Source organism: Molossus molossus, unplaced genomic scaffold (assembly GCF_014108415.1).
Source record: "Molossus molossus isolate mMolMol1 unplaced genomic scaffold, mMolMol1.p scaffold_m16_p_10, whole genome shotgun sequence".
Taxonomy (NCBI): Eukaryota; Metazoa; Chordata; class Mammalia; order Chiroptera; family Molossidae; genus Molossus; species Molossus molossus.
This window is the reverse complement of record NW_023425345.1, coordinates 78298700-78315978: the sequence shown is the minus strand read 5'-3', so window position 1 is coordinate 78315978 and position 17279 is coordinate 78298700. Positions and strand designations below refer to the sequence as shown.

The 17279-nt window shown below is 51.2% G+C and overlaps 1 protein-coding gene across 1 annotated transcript; it reads right to left on the bottom strand.

The window, feature by feature from the left end:
- Window positions 1-4529: 4529 nt before the first annotated feature.
- LOC118623531 (keratin, type II cytoskeletal 73) lies at window positions 4530-14233 on the bottom strand. Its single transcript, XM_036251225.1, has 9 exons — window positions 13760-14233; window positions 12146-12360; window positions 11280-11340; window positions 10551-10646; window positions 9385-9549; window positions 7072-7197; window positions 6472-6692; window positions 5505-5539; window positions 4530-4780 (listed from the first exon to the last, which is right to left on the bottom strand). The coding sequence occupies exons 1-9, from the start codon at window positions 14204-14206 to the stop codon at window positions 4530-4532; spliced, it is 1617 nt and encodes a 538-aa protein (XP_036107118.1). The 5' UTR covers window positions 14207-14233.
- Window positions 14234-17279: the final 3046 nt, after the last annotated feature.

Sequence of the window (17279 nt, the reverse complement as noted above, 5' to 3'; positions counted from 1 at the left end):
CCCTTAGCGGGAACCGAACCTAGGTTTCTCTGGACCACAGGCCGACGCTCTAACCACTGAGCAAAACTGGCCAGGGCAAGAGTAGCCTTCTTTGATCTAACCCAATTTCCTCTTCTCCAACCTAAGTTGCCTTCAATTCTTCTCTCAGAAACAGCCCCAGTGAGGTTCTATTTCATCATTCTGCCTCTCAGTCTGAGTCCTAGGTACGTGTCCTATTTCCCCCGTCAGATTGACAGGTCCTCTGGATTAGTTCTCCTCTCCCCTGCTTCCCCCTTGCTCAGCCCAGGCCTTGGCACCAGGGACATTCACAATGAATGTGAAGCAGACTGGTGCTTAGGACACGGCTCATTGCTGTGCCCTTGTTATACCCTGGAGTCTGGGCTCTCTGTGGGGCCCTCATGGAGTAGCCAGCAGGTTCCTGGGGGTAATTGGCTGATACAGCCTCCACTGAACCAATCACAGAGCATAATAACAACCAACGTGTTTACTCCATGGGGAACAAGGCTGTGGGGGCATTAGTGAGTGATGGAGATGGCACCAGCCACAGATGAGCAGATAGAAGAGTCTGGGGTGTCCTGTGTGGGAAAGAGGGTGGATTCCCTGTGCTGTCTAAGAAGAGATGCTATAGTCCATTTCATCTGAGGAGGGGAGGGGCAATGTCAGGAAGCCTGGGTGACCAGCAGGCCCTTCAGGAAGCTCAACATTATGCTTTCCATTATTATTTTTTTTCCTTTCTTGATTTTAGAGAGAGAGGAAGGGAGAGGGAGAGAGAGATAGAAATATCGATTGGCCGCCTCCTGCATGCCCCCCCGCTGGGGATCGGGCCCACAACCTGGGCATGTGTCCTGACCAGGAATCGAACCGGCGACCTCTTGGTGCATGGGTCAACACTCAACCACTGAGCCACACCAGCTGAACTGCTTTCTATTATTTCATGAGATTTTTTCCCCTTAATTTTAGCCAGTTGTTTTTTTTTTCTGCAAGCACAAGAAAGAGTTTATTAATTCTGGTCATTGATAATAGAAAAGTAAGAATAGAATTAAACTTACATAGGATTGGTTATCAAAGGGAACCTCTGAAGTCTCTTTATTTTTTCTGGAAACTTTCCGAGCAGCTGAGACACATTTGTCGGGACCACACCACTTCTGCCCACAGGTAGGGAACAGGTAAGGTGACTTTTTCTTATCTTCCCCTGAAGGGCTGACTAGCTGGATGAATCAGAAATTCCTCACAACCCTCAACCCAGCTCACCTTTCTCACAGGTAACGAGGAGACAGAGTGACACATCTGGTTTCTATGTGTGGGCCGATCACAGGTGCTGAAGTCTGAGAGGAGGCCTGTCACTGCACCGGCCCCTGGCAGCAGCTTGCTGTGTGACCTCGGGCCCTGGCGACGCCTCGGCCATCCGCTCTGGGTGAAAGCAGCCTTCAGACAGCAGTGCTCAGCGATGGAGAGTGGAGAAAACCACTGTACGAGGATTTGCAGATGTGTTGCCTTGTATATTGGGTCTTCTTTGCCCCGGAACTCTAGTTCTTGGGAAATTATTACATACCATGTAGAAAAATGTGTAGGGGTGGGTTCCATGATAGGTTAAAAGAAAGTTAAACAAGTGACTGCAAAACTGTTTAGATTCGTGAACATGCTTAGTACTTTCTGCTGGGCAAAGGGCATCGCTGGGCAAAAGGCGTCGCCAAATTCAGTGTTTTCCATACATAGTGACTGGAAGTGGGATTGTGAATCAGGTTTATCAGATTTACTTTCTTTTCTACTTTCTAATATTTTTCAATTTTCTAACAGCATATATTTATAAATCAATTGTTAAAAAAAAAAAAACTAGAGAAGAAAGAGGAAGAGGGCTGTTCTAGCATCAGAAATAAAAGAATATATACTTTAAGAAACACTGAGCAAGTTATCTTTATTTCACCATTAAATCAACTTAAATTTCCCATATTCAAACATACACGACAACATCTAAAGCCGTGAAGGAGATTTAAGTACAATAAACACACTGTGCTGTCTGGTGTGGTAGGTGGCAATACGCCCAGGCTTCCATCGTCAGAGCCAAAAGGAGGGTGTTTGCCTGAACTCAAGAGCACGAGCCAGCATCGTCCCAGCATTGCCCAAGGGAGAAAGAATCCTCAGGCTGGTGACCGATGTCGTTCTCTGCACTGAGGAAGGTTGTGCCTAAAATTGCCAGTGCTGGCAGAGGGTCCTGGCTCTCCTCCTCACTTCCCAGCTTCCTTTGGGGTTCATTGGGGAATTTTGTCCAGTTAAACGTGAGTATTGACATGTGTCACTTCTAAGGTGAGGCAGTTGGCCTGTGGTTCCCTCCTCTTCTCTTTCCCACTGTTCCCGTGGCTTTGCAGGCCAAGGGTCATGCAGTGTGAGCTGCGAGACAGAAGAGCCCAGGTCCCTGAGACACCCACTGGGAGAAGCATGTAGGAGAGCTCCCCAACCTGCCTTGAATAGTGATTGAGCAATAAACTTCTTTTTTATTAAGTTAAGCCACTGAGATTTCAGGATTTGTCTGTTGAGGCGGTCAAGGCTAATTATCTGAATCCTAGTGTAGAAGTGGGATGGTAGAAATATCTCTTAGTAGCCAGTGCTCTTTATCGTTAGTTCATGTTATCGCAAATGGCAAGATTTCATTCTTTTTTATTGCTGAATAATATTCCTCTGTGTGTGTGTGTGTGTGTGTGTGTGTGTGTGTACCATGTCTTCTTCATCCATTCACCTACTGATGGACACCTAGGTGGCTTCCACATCTTGGCTGTCACTGGTACTGCTGCAGTGAAAGTAGGGGTGCATATATCTTTTCGAATTAGTGTCTATGTTGTCTTCAGACAAATACCCAGAAGTGGAGTTCCTGGATCATATGGCAGCTCTATTTTTAATTTTTTGAAGAATTTCCATACTGTTTTTTCCATAGTGGTTGCGCCAATTTATAATCCCACCAACAATGTTCGAAGGTTCCCTTTCCCAAAGTCAAGTTTTAAAACCAAAAAGATTGAGGACAAGAATCTATTTCCAATAACCTTTATTAAGCATGAACTTGTACCGGGCATTGCACAGACCTCCTCAGACAGCCTCATATTGTCTCCCTTTAGCCTAACAACAATCTGGGGGTATTCTTCTGCCTATTTTATAGCTAAAGAAATGAGGCTCCAACGGGTGGGAAGCTGTGCTCATCACCCCCGTTACTCGCAGAGTCTGAATCTAAATTCAAAGCTATTGTCTTGAAGTCTAGGACTCTCTGGACCCACTGTGATCCTATTCGGATGCCCCTGTGAGCCCAGCCTGAACAGTGCTGACCTCTCACTTGCTCTTTGCAACTTGTTACATCCTGATGGCAGCATCGTGGCTTGGGGACCTGTGAGAAATCTTCTGAGCAGAGAATGTTTGGGAGCTGAGTGGTGTGTGCAACAGAAGTGGCCCCGTGTTTAAACACAACCCAGACCCATACACATTCACATCCATACTCAACCCACTGAAACATCACCAAGGACCCAGAGAACACTGGTCATTGTGTTAAAGAGAATCTACCTTTGGCCTTTCCTGGGACAACAGTCATAACTTGAGCCCCAGGCTTCTGGAACTGACCTTCTACTACCTCTTGACCAGTTTGAAATCTGGCCACAAGTATCGGCTCCCTCTCCTTGCTGATAATCCGAATGTTCTTAAAGATTGCCCGTTCACTGGAGGGCTGGTCTCAGGAAAGCGTGACTTAGAAAGCGCACCTGCTGGTGATGGGGGACTGAGATGAGTCCCGAGTATCACCAGATTCAGCGGAGGTGACGGTGGGATCTGGCAGCTATGCGGGGATCTCTTTCACTCAGACCTAAGATACTTGGGGACTCTTCGGAGCACCCTGGACCTCAGATGCCCAGGTTCCAGGTCACTGACCTCCACGTGTAGAAGAAACGGGACCTGAGATGAGGATTCCCTAAGGAGAGAGAAGCATCTGCTCCCGCATGAGTTTTATAAGTTTATTGGTGAGACGTGGGGAGCAGGGAGGCAAGGTCTGAACAAGAACAAGAACCCACATATTGACAGCACAAGTCCCTTCACTGACAGAACCAGCCTGCAAGTGTGCTCCCCGCTATAAAATCTGCAGGGACCACGTGAGGTACGATGTATAACCAGATGTTCCCCTGAGTGGGGTTGTTCTCACGGGAGACAGTTCTTACAGGTCTGTCCGTGGGCCTGCGATCTTCTGTACCCATGGTGCACGTGGCCAAATAACTCCCTCAACTAGGACATGGAAGGAGCCGTGGAGGGTGGGGGTTACCCTTGAGAAAAATCCTTCCTCAGCAAGGATAAGGATGCAGGAAGGGCAGGCTGAGTTCAGAGGTCTCTTGGTACAGAGGCAGAGGATGGGCTAGAATCCAGATTTTACATTAAGAAAAGCAGAGAAAGAGAAGAGAGGAGATGCCGGTGGCGAAGCAAACCAAGAGGAAATCTGACAGGGGAATTTCCTGGAGGAGGAAATCCAGAGGAAACCAGGGCAAGGCAGACAGCTATCTTTCTCTTTATCTTGTGGTTTTCTTGGTGGGTGAGCTCAGAGCTGAGGTCTTCCCAGAGGGGTCCTTGAATTCACTTGCACTCCCCAGCCTGGTTTTGGTCTCCCCGCGAGGGCTGCAATTTCCAGTGCCAACGACGCAGCCTCCAGACAGTATGCCGTAGCCAGCGGAGCTGGGCCGGTAGCCATAGGTGCCTGCACCGCCGAACCCGAAGCCAGTCCCTGTGCCCGGGGTCCCGGCTGTGGAGCTGCTGATGACTGCTGAGGGGATGGGAGGGAGGGATGGTAAGTGTGTGTCCCTGGACAGGGGTGGCCCTGAGTCCTCTCCAACCTGTGTGTCCCAACTAACTTAAATGTCTCCTCTTTAAGCAAATACTTCATATCAACCGGGTACTTGAGTTTAATGACACACACTCAATTCCTGAGCAGCTCAAGCACCAGGAGAAACAGCCCAGATCCCACAAGACCCCCAAATCAGGCAGCTCCTCCTTCTCTGAGTGAACAGAAGTAGCAAGGGCTATCCCTGAAGAACAGATGGTGCCAAGCTAGTCATGCACTTAACTTTCGAATGCAGTCTTAATTTTTTTCCCCAAAGAATTTCCTGACTGGTTGATTTAGGGGAGCTTTTTGCTGGCCTGTCTTAGAAGGAGAGCGAGCTGAACCCCATATGGCCAGCACTACAACTGGCGTGCGCAGGGTCTGTGCCGGGTCCCACACTCTGCCTGCTCACCGCCTCCCGGCTCCCCTCAAGTGGGAAAGCTGAGCGCCCTCCCTGTCTGGGAGAGATTTCTGGAGAAGGGGCCCATGTGAACGGTCAGCTGCGATGGGAGAAGCAGCAGCAGGTCTTGGCAAGGGTGGTGGGTATGACAGTGGACCTCTGCCAGGCAGAGCCCAGCTGTTCCAGGGGGGTCCTGGTGGCAGGCACCCACTGACTTTGTGTTTGTTAATGGACTAGAAATATTCCCCAGAGGTGTGAAATACTCACAAATGCTCACAGAGTTGGTGTACTCTCCAGACATCCTGCACGGAGAGAAAAGCAAAGGCGACTCACCGTCACATGGAATCCGAGGTACCCTCACCACCCCTGAAACCCTCCGCCCACGGCTCCTGTCGGGGGGTGCACTGCGCATGCGAGACTCTGAGCACCTCCCTCTCCGTCTTCTCTCCCCCTTCAGAGATGTGTGACCTTGAAACGTTGGAGCCCCCAGCAGCAACAGCTCCTGCCAAGTTTCTCCTTAGCCCACTTTTCCGTTCCTGAGAGGCTTCCGCCTGAATAAGTACATGTGGAAATTTGAGCACTGGAGCTGCCACTACTGGACGAACTATGATTTTAGGGCCAGTAACGTATCCTCTTTGGGTCTTGTGTATAACACAGTGCTAAGTTAGAACAGAGCTTTTAAAGTATCAGTGCTTCATGTACCACCCTCTGAGGGCTGCTACGACCAGGGGCAAGTCATAGTGTTATATAGCTAGTATTTTTCATCGACTCTACCTTTTATAACAACAAAAAAAATGCATTGCTCTTATAAGGAAGTGTTATATCACCAGGATAAATAGACAACTAGTACCTACTACCTGACCGAATAAGAACAAAACAGTAGCAGTCAAAATGAATATAATAAAAATTAAGCAATTAAAGAATTTTTTGGCTGGATGTTGTGCTCTGCCCAGAGGTGGAACCTGGATTTATTCTTCTTATTAATAGGGGTATTTGCAAGTGTGGGGGCAGTGTTAGAGACAGAGCAGTACCACGCTGAAGACTGAAAGGAGAAAAACTATACAGGCAACCTCTGTCTCATCTGATCGTATGCTGTTTGAGGCTATATTTGTGGGTGACCTGAAAAGCATCCTCAACCCCTCCAGCAGCCTGCCCCATAAATTCTGGGAAACTGAGTCAGGGGATTCCAAAAATTCTTCCAGCTCTAACATTGTAAGACCCTCCCATCACCCACCTGCACTCCTCGCCCTCCAGCAGCTTGCGGTAGGTGGCGATCTCGATGTCCAAGGCCAGCTTTGTGCTCATGAGCTCCTGGTACTCCCTCAGCATGCGGCCCAGCTCCTCCTTGGCCTGGTGCAGGGCAGCCTCCAGCTCGTCCAGCTTGGCCCGGGCGTCCTTCAGGGCACAGTCGCCCCGCTGCTCGGCATCGGCGATGGCCGTCTCCAGGTTGGAGCACTGAGAGCCAGGAGGTAGCATCCCCCTGAGTTCTAAGGCACGCTAAGCCTCACTTCACCCCCATCTGCTCCCAGTGGCTGGACCCTCCTCTGTCCTGCCCCACTTCTTAGAGCAAAGCTGTGTCCATGGTGTTGGAGTCTGTCAAACTGGGGCCGGATGGGTAGTATCCTCAGCCCCTTGTCTTTCTGAAAAGACCTTTCCAATTGTTCCCTGACTTCAGATGGGGGTTAAGTGTGGGGGATGAGAGGAGGGCCTCCATTGAGGAAGGGGGTTCTGCGATGGAGAACCAAGAGAAGGACAAGGAACATGAGGGAGGGTGTGTGATTGGGCAGTTCACCCCTCCCTTGGGAGTGAGCCAGAAACCCCTAAAGCCCCTCACCTGCTTCTTCACACTCTCAATCTCTGACCGCAGCCTTTGGATGAGCCGGGTCAGCTCTGAGATCTCATTCTTGGTGTGTTTGAGGTCATCCCCATGCCGACCAGCAGCCAGCTGGAGTTCCTGGAACTAAGGGGAGATGGGCCAAAGCCTTACCTCAGGGCCTGGAAGACTGTGTCTCTGCCTGGAGAGTGTGGCAGGGGTGGGTAGGGGTCTCCAACTTCACCAGGTCTATCAGTAGCCTCCCACTCAATTATTGGCTGTATTTATTTTCCTTAAGCACAGTTGATCTCACTGATGGTTAGATTTGGCCATAGGGACTGTTGAAAGTCCCATACCCTCCACGCTGAAACTTTATAACACACAATTCCAAAAGTAGTACTCCTCTGCCTATAGCCCTTCAAAGTCAAGGTCAGTTCAAACTCCTATTATGGAATCAAGATGCTTTGAGATCTAGCATCCACCAGCCTCTCTAGACTCATTCATCCTGCCCATCACTCACCTGGCTTTCCACCTGTACCAAACAGTTCCATGTCCCTCAATGTCCCACATGCTCTAAAGTCTCTGGGTCTTTGCATGAACCTCTCCCTCCACCTATCCTGTCCCTATCCATTGTCCCTTGCTCCCTAGCAGGCTCCAACTCAGTCAGTACATAATCACTTCCTGCAGAATGCCTTCCTTGATCCCTGGTTGGGTACACTTTTATCTCCATAGCCCCTGCCACACCAGTCCTTAGGTCTTACCACACTGTACTGTGATCACAAGTTTCCATGTCTTTAGCATCAGACTCTGAATGACTGGAGGGAAGGGACCTTTTTTTTTTTAATTTCTGAATACCTAGTACCTGGCTGGTGTTCAAAAGAGGCATGATTGATGAATGAATGAATGAATGAATGAATGAATGAACGAACCAAAGAGAGAGCTAATGAGCTACCCATCTATATTTTCTGTGACTTCCTTCCCTTCACAGTTCAGCTGGGCCCCAGCCTACTATCAGACTTGCTGGGCATAGAGGAACGTGTGTATGAGTGGTGGGGATAGATTTGGCTATACCTCAACACAACTAGTCATGAATTTTAGGTCATCTACTAGTTTGGAATTATTCCTGCCTTTGATGTCATCCATTGGATAGTCAACAGAGAATATTCCATTTCTACCCTAGAATTTGGCTTAAGGGAAACAGAAAAATGTATGGCATCCAGACCTCTGGTGGCTGTGCATTGCCTGTCTCTGTCCCCAGGTGCTTGGCCTTGCCATTTGTCTCATATCTGTCTCTAGCATGGCCCTAGATTTAGGATTCCTCTTAAAGGTGCTGGGATTCTGGAAGGTAAGTGTCTTCTCTCTATGCTCCCATGTTTCATCTTTGGGGATAATCTTAGGACAAAAAGCACTACGGCAGGACTGATGGCTTTCCTGTGCTTCTCTGCAAGGCTGTGTGAGTACGAGGGCCCTCCCACACTGACTAAGACAGAGGCACTAACTCCCCCACTCTGACACCGAGCGGTCTCCTGAGTGGTAAGCCGCACGGCCATCCCTGATCCTGGCTTGCAGCAGAAATGTAGAGGGATTCGGGGACTGGAGACTTGAGTTGGAACCTTTATCAAGAAGCCCCGGCCTGTGATGTCGCCCAAGCTTTGAAAGCCTCCCTTCTTCCCACTCTTGCGGGCCAAATCTTTCTGTCCCTAGGGTAGCTAGGAAGCAGAGGGATGGACAAGATAAGGTCTCAAGAGTGTGGATTTCCCTTGAGAATGAGCCTGATAAACAGCAAGGAACAATTAGGAAGTTGCCATCTAGATCTGAGAAACCACCTTATCTAAAGAATTATTTCCCCACCCACAACCCATTAGAGGAGTTAAGATCTAAGGGACTCAAACACCCCCTTTATTCTTGGAGTTGGACTTGAATGAAAAGGTAGGAGTTACCTAATCTCAGATCACACTGAAGAGACCCCCTAATTTATTATAATTAACAAGGAAGTTGAGATGCTAACTACCCATGTTTTGCTCCTTCCCAGACTCAGTTCAAAACTGTCTGCAGAAGTAGTTCCTGACCTGCCCATCTGATCCTAGTTCCCTAATCTTTCTTCCCTGTGCTCATGACTCTGCCACATTCATTCACACTCAGCTGTGTGTGTCCTCCCATTGCCGCCGTGGTCTAAGTGGATCCTAAGGACAGAGCTTTGTCTTTTCTTCCCTTTGGGCTTCCCCTAGTGCTGTGCAAAGGGTCCTGCTCCCAGCCAGTGTGGGGGCCATGGTGGGTCATGGAACTGGACCAGAGGCCTTGGAACATGTAACTCTGGGAGGTGTGCAGCCTCACTTTGTTCTGATACAGGGCCTCAGCCTCGGCCTTGCTCTTCAGGGCGATCTCCTCGTACTGGGCCCGGACCTCATCGATGATGCTGTCCAGGTCCAGGTTCCGGTTGTTGTCCATGGACAGGATGACAGATGTGTCACTGATGTGGGACTGGATCTGAGCGATCTCCTGCAGGGGAAACAAGGAGCATGAAATGTCTTTGGTGAGCAGAGAAAGGTGCCAAGGTGATGGCCCCATCCCAGCAGGGGAATCCCCAAACCCTTCCAAACAGTTGCAGCTGCATTGTCCAAAGCTTATAAAAACGGAGCTCACAAGCCCAGAGGTTCCAACACCACACCTAAAAACTGTTGAGTGGGTTTGAAGCAGCCCAAGTGGGAAACATCCCACATGTCTGTCACCTGAGAGTGGAGAGTGTCAAGCAGAGAAGGTGGAGGGGAAACAGCCTGAACACCACACAAGAGACACTAAAGACACAGGAGCCCACAGATGCTTGGCCAACAGGTTGAGGTTTGAAGCCAGATGGTCACAGAGGCAGCAGAAATGGATTGAGGACTCCCACCTCCATTCCTGGGGATTCCTGACCAAGACCCTAGGAAATTCCCCAAGTGGCAGAGAGAAGATAGGCAAAAATGAGAGTGTGCTCTGCTCAGGGTCAGTGGGAGCCCCTTAAGGACCCACGACCTCCTGGAGGATGTGAGAGCTGGACGGAGGCCAGGCTGGGACTGACAGCACACATCACTGGGAAGCATGAGGACAGAAGTCACTCTCGCCTTCGATCAACAAAGCTCCCAGCCTCCAAATACTGGAGATCTCCTGGGCTCTTATTTATTTATTTATTTATTTATTTATTTATTTATTTATTATTTTTTTTCTTTATTGATTTTAGAGAGAGAGGAAGGGAGAGGGAGAGAGAGATAGAAACATCGATGAGAGAGAACATGGATTGGCTGCCTCCTGCATGCCCCCACTGGGGATTGGGCCCACAACCTGGGCATGTGCCCTAACCAGGAATCAAACCGGTGACCTCTTAGTTCATGGGTTGACGCTCAACCACTGAGCCACGGGCCGGACTCTCCTGGGCTCGTAACGTTACTGATGAGTAAATAACTGCCCATTCACGTTTGTCCTCCCAGAAATGAGAGCAGGGAGTGGGGGTAGGGAAGCCTTACCCCCTCATACAGACACTTGAAGAATTTAATCTCTCCGTCCAGGGCGTCCACCTTGGCCTGCAGCTCCACCTTGCTCATGTAAGCCGCATCCACGTCCTAAGGGAATCCAGAGACCTCTGACATCACCCTTCTTCAGCCACACAGCGTTCTCCTAGGGACCGTCACCCCAGCTCCAACTCTGTGACCAGCTGCCTCAGGGAATGGAGTCAAGACCCAGGGGACAGGCGCCTGACTTCCATACAGGACTCACTGTGAGACCTTAAGCAAGATCCTGGTGCCTCTGTAACTCCTTTACCCCATCCAAAATTGGATCTTTTTACTGCTTCCATTTCTCAATGAGTAGGTATGGGAAAGAGCCCCATGCCCTCCCCCATACACACCCACACGCCCACAGTCTGCCATTCAGTGGTCAGAGCCCAGAGCGGCCACGGCAATTTGTCAGAGACAGGCCAAGTTGAGAGATAAACCTGTAGTCCCTTGTCCCAAAACCAAAGTGGGCAGGACCTGGGGATGGACTGTCCAGGTCTGGGCTCCTTCGATTTACACAAACATAGGTACTGACAAAGTGATGTGTTCTAGATAAACATCAAGGTGTTCAACATGTCCCAAGCAGCAAATTCCTCCATCTGCCTTGTAGGGAGCACAGACCTCTGTCTCATCTCTGATGTCACTTCCCTCACCCACCACATTCCACTCCCTGGGTGATGAGGGGTACACACCCCTCCTCACCTTTTTAAGCACCACAAATTCATTCTCAGCAGTTGTGCGCTTGTTTATTTCCTCCTCATACCTGTAGGAAAATTGTCACAATGAGCAAGGGGTGTGTGTGTGTGTGTGTGTGTGTGTGTAAGGAAATGCCTGTGTTACGTATTTTTAAATAGGTATTATTGTACATTTTTGCAAATCTGTCCAAAACACACTAAGACTATTTGTTCAGCACTGTGGGCAGGGTTTGAAGCTATGTCCTCCCAGGCCAGGTGACCGAATGGTGTGGGGTCTGAATTTCTTCTGCTGCCTGGAGAGTGAATAGGTTCTCCCTCCTCCTACTCAGTGTCCAAATCACAGGAACATGTCGCTGTCCCTTTTGGCCATGATTCTTGTGTCACCCCACTATCTGATACCCCTATCAATAACTCCACCTCACCCCCAAGCATGAGTCCCATGGCTGCCTAAACTGTCCCCTGGGAAAGGAAGAAGAAGCATGGCCCAAATGCCCAGGACCTGTGGGAAATGAGAAAGAAAGCCCAACAGAAATCCCAGCTCCCTGCCGTGCCAGGGAGCTTCCTTGCAACTTAGAAGCAAACTGAGTGAGCTCAGGAACCGAGAGGCTGGGGGTAGGCACACTTGAGCTCTCTCGATTGGGGAGAGTAGAGAACATGCCCAGGAGGTGGTCACCTGTCAGGACAGTCCTGCCACTTTCCAAGAGGCTGGCCCTCCCCTGCCCGGCTTGCCCTCATCTTACCCAGCAGAAGAGCTCAGGAGGGGTCACTCCCACCTAAGCTCAGTGCTCCCAAGGCCAGAGGAAAATGCCCCAGTGCTGGCTGGGAAAGCCCAGCCAAGGAGATGGTCGGCCTGGGTGCAGGATCCCTGCTCACCTCTTCTTGTAGTCCTCCACCACGTCCCGCATGTTCCTCAGCTCCGAGTCCAGCCTCACCCTGTCCCCCGACAGCGTCTCCAGCTGCTTCCGCAGGGAGCTGATGTAGCTCTCGTACACGGGCTCCAGGTTCTTCTTGCAGTTGTTCAGGTCCAGCTGCTGCAGCAGCTCCCACTTGGTCTCCAGCACCTGGTTCTGCTGCTCCAGGAACCGCACCTGGAACCCAGATCAGCAGACACTCAGTCCTGGGGAGAGGCTGTGGAATTTCGTTCCCTGTGTTCCGTTACGCTGCATTCACTTAAAGGGTAAGCCTCGTGCCCCAACCTGCCCGACCCTTTTTCTGACTGAGAAGGTCTCTTCCTGGGAGCAGCTCCGATCAGGAGGGGCCTCAACATCCTCATTTCCCTCTAGTCAAGATCTCTCTCCTCTGCACCCATCCAAACCTGCCTGGACCAATGCCGGGGTCAGCCTGAGCCAGTGCTCTGAGGAAGTCCTTAGATATGTGAACTGTCCTGTACGGGCCTTCATGCTTCTGGGTGGCTCTGCTCAGGCGAGCGGCCTGGCCTGTGCTCTGCCTACTCTGTCTCCTTCATCATCACCTTTGCCAGCACAGCCAAGGTCGATGCTCGGCCCCTGCTATGTTGCTTCCTGTCTAACTCTCTATGACCTCAGAGCATCCCCCAGCATTCTCAAGTGGCAGCCTGTAACGATCATGCCATTCCCTTGCAGAAAACCCTCTGGTGGATCCACACCACCTACAGAGTCAAATCCAAATCCTTCTTAGGCTCTGCCCAGTATGCCCAGCCCCTCTTCCACATTCCCCTGACACCCGTGTCCTGCTCTCCAAACAGTCCTCCGCGGGGCAGGTGACTGCTCCCTCTCCCTAAATTGCCTTCCCCACCTCCGCCTGGCAAACTCCTACTCAGGCTTGACCCCCCGCCACCCCTCACCTTTGGGAATTCCCCTACTCCCTGAAGCTCAGGAAGTCTCCGTCCCAAGATGCTCCTACCCCTTTGCTCGTCAGCGGTTGTCAGACTTGAGTGTGCAACAGCAGCACCCTGGGGCTGTTAGAAATGCTCCTTCTCAGGCCCGACCCAGAGCTTGTGGCTCCACAGGCACGAGGCCTGGCCGTATGCATTCCAATGAGCACCAAGGTGACGCTGATGCTGCCAGCTCAGGGCACTGCTGGTCCCCACGTGCCTCGCCCTCTAGTTTGGATGTGCTACAGGCTGAGTCTGTCTTCTGACCAGAGCCTGAGCTGGTCTGGGCTCCATGAGAGGAGCAGCTGAGCCTCACGGCACACTAGACATCCTAGGCTCCCGTGGGCCTCTCCTCTCTCTGGCTCTGGTTTCACACGCCATCACTCTCCTACTTCTCAACTCATGACTCCAGGAGACCTTTTAGACGAAGCTGTCTAGCTATCCCCACCCCTCTGGCCACCCTGGTCTCTCAGTCAGATGTGCAAGGTTTGTCCAGCTCCTCCTTCATTGTCCTCGGCTGTGTCTGCACCCTGGGAGGTGGCCTGCCTTCCTCTGCCTCAGACAGGGAGCCCCCAAGGGGAGTGAGGAGGAAGAAGGAAGGGACTCTATGCTCAGCTTTCTCCAGAAAGTCCCACCTTATCGATGAAGGAGGCGAACTTATTGTTCAGAGTCTTGATCTGCTCCCGCTCCTGGGCGCGCACTTTCTGGATCTCGGGGTCCAGCTCCACGTTGAGGGGGGCCAGGAGGCTCTTGTTGACAGTAACCTGAGGGATGCCCCCTGGAGGGCACACAGGGGGGCACACGGGCCCCAGGGCCACACTGCCAAACATGCTGCCAGCAAAACCGCTGACCCGGCCCCGGCCAAACCCATAGCCCCCTGTCCACCCGCCGCCACTGGTCAAGTTGAACGAGATGCTCCGGGAGCCCCCCAGGCTGTAGAGGCTCCGACTGCCGAAGCCCCCGCTGAGCCCTTTGCCCCCTGCCCGGTAGGAGGGTGAGCTGCCCGCGGAGAGCACTGCAGAGCAGCCGCTGAAGCCCCCCTTGGGGGCAGCTCCTGACTTGGAGGTGAGCTGGCGGCTCATGCTTGAAAGGCCCGAGAGCTGGGGTAAGAAGCTAGTCCTTAGCTGAGATGCAACTTGCCAGCCTGCGATCTTGGTCTCCCCCTTTATAGGACTCGAGAGGGAACCACTGCCCTAATTTGTGGGTGTAGTTTGCCTTGGAGCAAGAAATCATTTTCTCCCAACAAAAAAACAGAGATAGCAGGTAAATAATTTGAAAACCCCTGAAGTGGTGGGTTGCAAGCCTTGCTCATGTAATTTGAGTCTTATCTAATGAACGTGGGGCACTTAGCCTGGCCAAATTATCCTTAGAGAGATCCTGGCTAGGAGGTTTGTCACAGTCTCAATTGCCCTTCCCCAGGGAATCAGAAGGGGGGGAGTGGATTGCGGGGGTGCAGAGGGGAGACTTTTAATTGACAGTGTCACCTAAGAGATCTCATGATTATATCGGCATCAGATGGGCTGCTTCAAGGACCACTTTTATGTGGTTAGGAAGAGATTCCGTGGCCTACCTGCCCGGGGTTCCTTGAGACCGTTCTCATGGTGGCCAGGACCATGGCGATGAGCCAGGTCGAGGAAGCCGGCCCAGCCCTCTGGCTGCCAGCCCACTGTGGCCTCCCTGCTCCTCTGTGTTGGCCAGGCTGCCCTACACACACCGGCTTTGCTTCTGCCTCTTCCCCACCACCCTCACCCTTGACCTTGAAGTAATGGATTGCCACCATTCACGGTGGCTGACACTGGTACAGAGCTTTACAGCATGGAAAAGCTCCCGGTACACAGAGTCTCATTTAGTCTGCTCGACCTGGGGAGGAGCTGGGATGACCCACAGTTTACAAATGGGAAAACCAAGGCTCAGAGAGTTGAGGACAGACATTCCATGAGCCCTTTCTTTATATGAATCCCAAAGGATGCAAACGCCCAACAAAACGTAGGACCCAGCCTTGAGGAGTCTCTGTCTCCTCATTCAGAGAGGCCTTACTATGCAGGCCTTTCCTGTCTGCATTCATTCATCCATCCACCCCTTCTGTTGAGGGCTGACTCTGTCCAGGGTACTGTGCAAGGCTCCAGGGTCCTCAATTAATAAGACGGAAACCTAGTTCGCAATTCTAGGGGGAGGGCAGATTTTTAAGTTTCATTAGATCCTTGACATTACCAAAGTATTCACAATTCCCAAATCCCAAATCCATTCACAGTACAACATTTCCTCCATAAAAATCATTGATTTCACTAGCTGGAGTGCTTGAACGAACAGTTTGCCACTCCCTCTCTTCTATTTCTGCACAGCGATTATGGCCCTACTCCACGTTATACTGTAGAGCATAATACGGTAGCATGATGCCTCTAATACTGTGTACCACACAGATGCCAAATTCAATCTTCCCTTCTCTTTTCATATAAAACAGCTGTTTTCTAGTTCAGAATAATCATTTCCTTAGTCTCAGTTTTGCTTCCCGCAATGGCACTTGACAATCCTTTTCGTCTTTTTTTCTTTAGACACCAAGGATTTATCCCTGTGCGGGTTCTTCACAAGGCACAAGCTGGGACCGGCAAAGCTGCGCTGTGATGACAGCGCTGTGTGTTCCGCAAGAATCGCCCCCTAATTGACTCTCTCGGCACCAGAGTCGCAGACGTGACTCAGACCTGTCTCCACAGAGCCACAAGCTGCGCCACAGCCTCAGGATGGCTCCCCAGGGCTGAAGCAGCGTCCACGCGGCAACAGCCAGCTCCGCAGGGGGGTGCGCGTGTCACTGCGCAGCTAGCCCCCACCCGCGTGGCCTGGGCCTCCCCTCTCCCACCCTGGCCTCTCTCCTTGCCCACTGGCGCAGGGCACCCTGGGAAACCTCTGGTCATGTCTCGGCCCAGCCAGTCCTATCTGCCCAGCCTCCCCAAACTGCACGGCTTCTCCACTCTAACGTGGTGTCTCTACCTGTGTGCCAGGTGTGCCCATCTTTCCGCAGCCCGGAAGTTTCTTGAGGACAAGTCCCATCCTCCCGCTAGTGCTCTTTACACGGTGTCCAGCATCACGGGGTGAGGGGTCTTCAGGACGTCTCAGAGGGCGCAGGCAGGCTGTCAGGGGCCCCTGGAATCATTCCCCTAACGACAGGGTCCTTAGCACCTGTCTTAAAACTTCTCTGAGTGACGTTTTAAACAGTAGGCCCTTACATTTCCCATCCTGCCACTGCTCTCCACAGGGACACTCAGTGCCAGCTGAACCCTTGCTGATCTTCGCCCCATTACGAAGTCAGCCACCTCCCACTCAGGGCCTCTAGGGCAGGTGTCTCTGATGGGTTTAGGACGAAAGAGCCAGGAAATTAACCCCATCCTCGCCAGGAGCAATACAACCAGGTTGTAAAAGAATATTTTGTGTGTCTTGTCCTGGCAGATGGAGCAGATGTGCTCTATCTCACACTGCTCTAGTGGGGAGCTGCTGTGAACATCATCCCTCCACTTCCTGCTGCTAAAAGCCTGGATGTTACACATACAACGGATGTAAGGAGGCTGACAGGTGGAGCGAAGACAGGCCAGCTAGGGATCCCAGGAGCCAGGGAACAAGGACTCAAACTGGAAAGCCATGGGTCAAAGAAAAAGTCTCAAGAGAAAAATTTCATAACACAACATTTCTCTTTTTAATTGAATTTATTGGGGTGACATTGGCTCACAAGACCACACAGGTTTCGAGTGCACAGCTCAATAAAGCATCATCTGTGTGCTGCATGGTGCGTCATGGCCCCAAGCACAGCCTCTTCCTATCCTGCTTTCCTCCCTTTGCCCACTCACCTGCCCCCTCCCTCTGGCTGCCACCGCAGTGTTGTCTGTGTCTATGTGGTCTATATACATGTACATCAGTTCCAAATAAGGTCACAGTCAGAGGTGCTGGGTGTTAAGACGTCTACGTACCTTTTGGGGAGGATACAATTGAATCCATAACACATCAAATGCACAAGCAACAAAAGAAAAAATAGAAAAGTGGCCCCCAATGAGTTTTGACATAAGTTCAAGAGTAATTCGACAGAGGAAAGACGGCCTTTCCACCAAACGGTGTGGGAGCAGCCCCGTATCCATAAGCCCAAATCAAACAAACACAACCTCAGCGTGT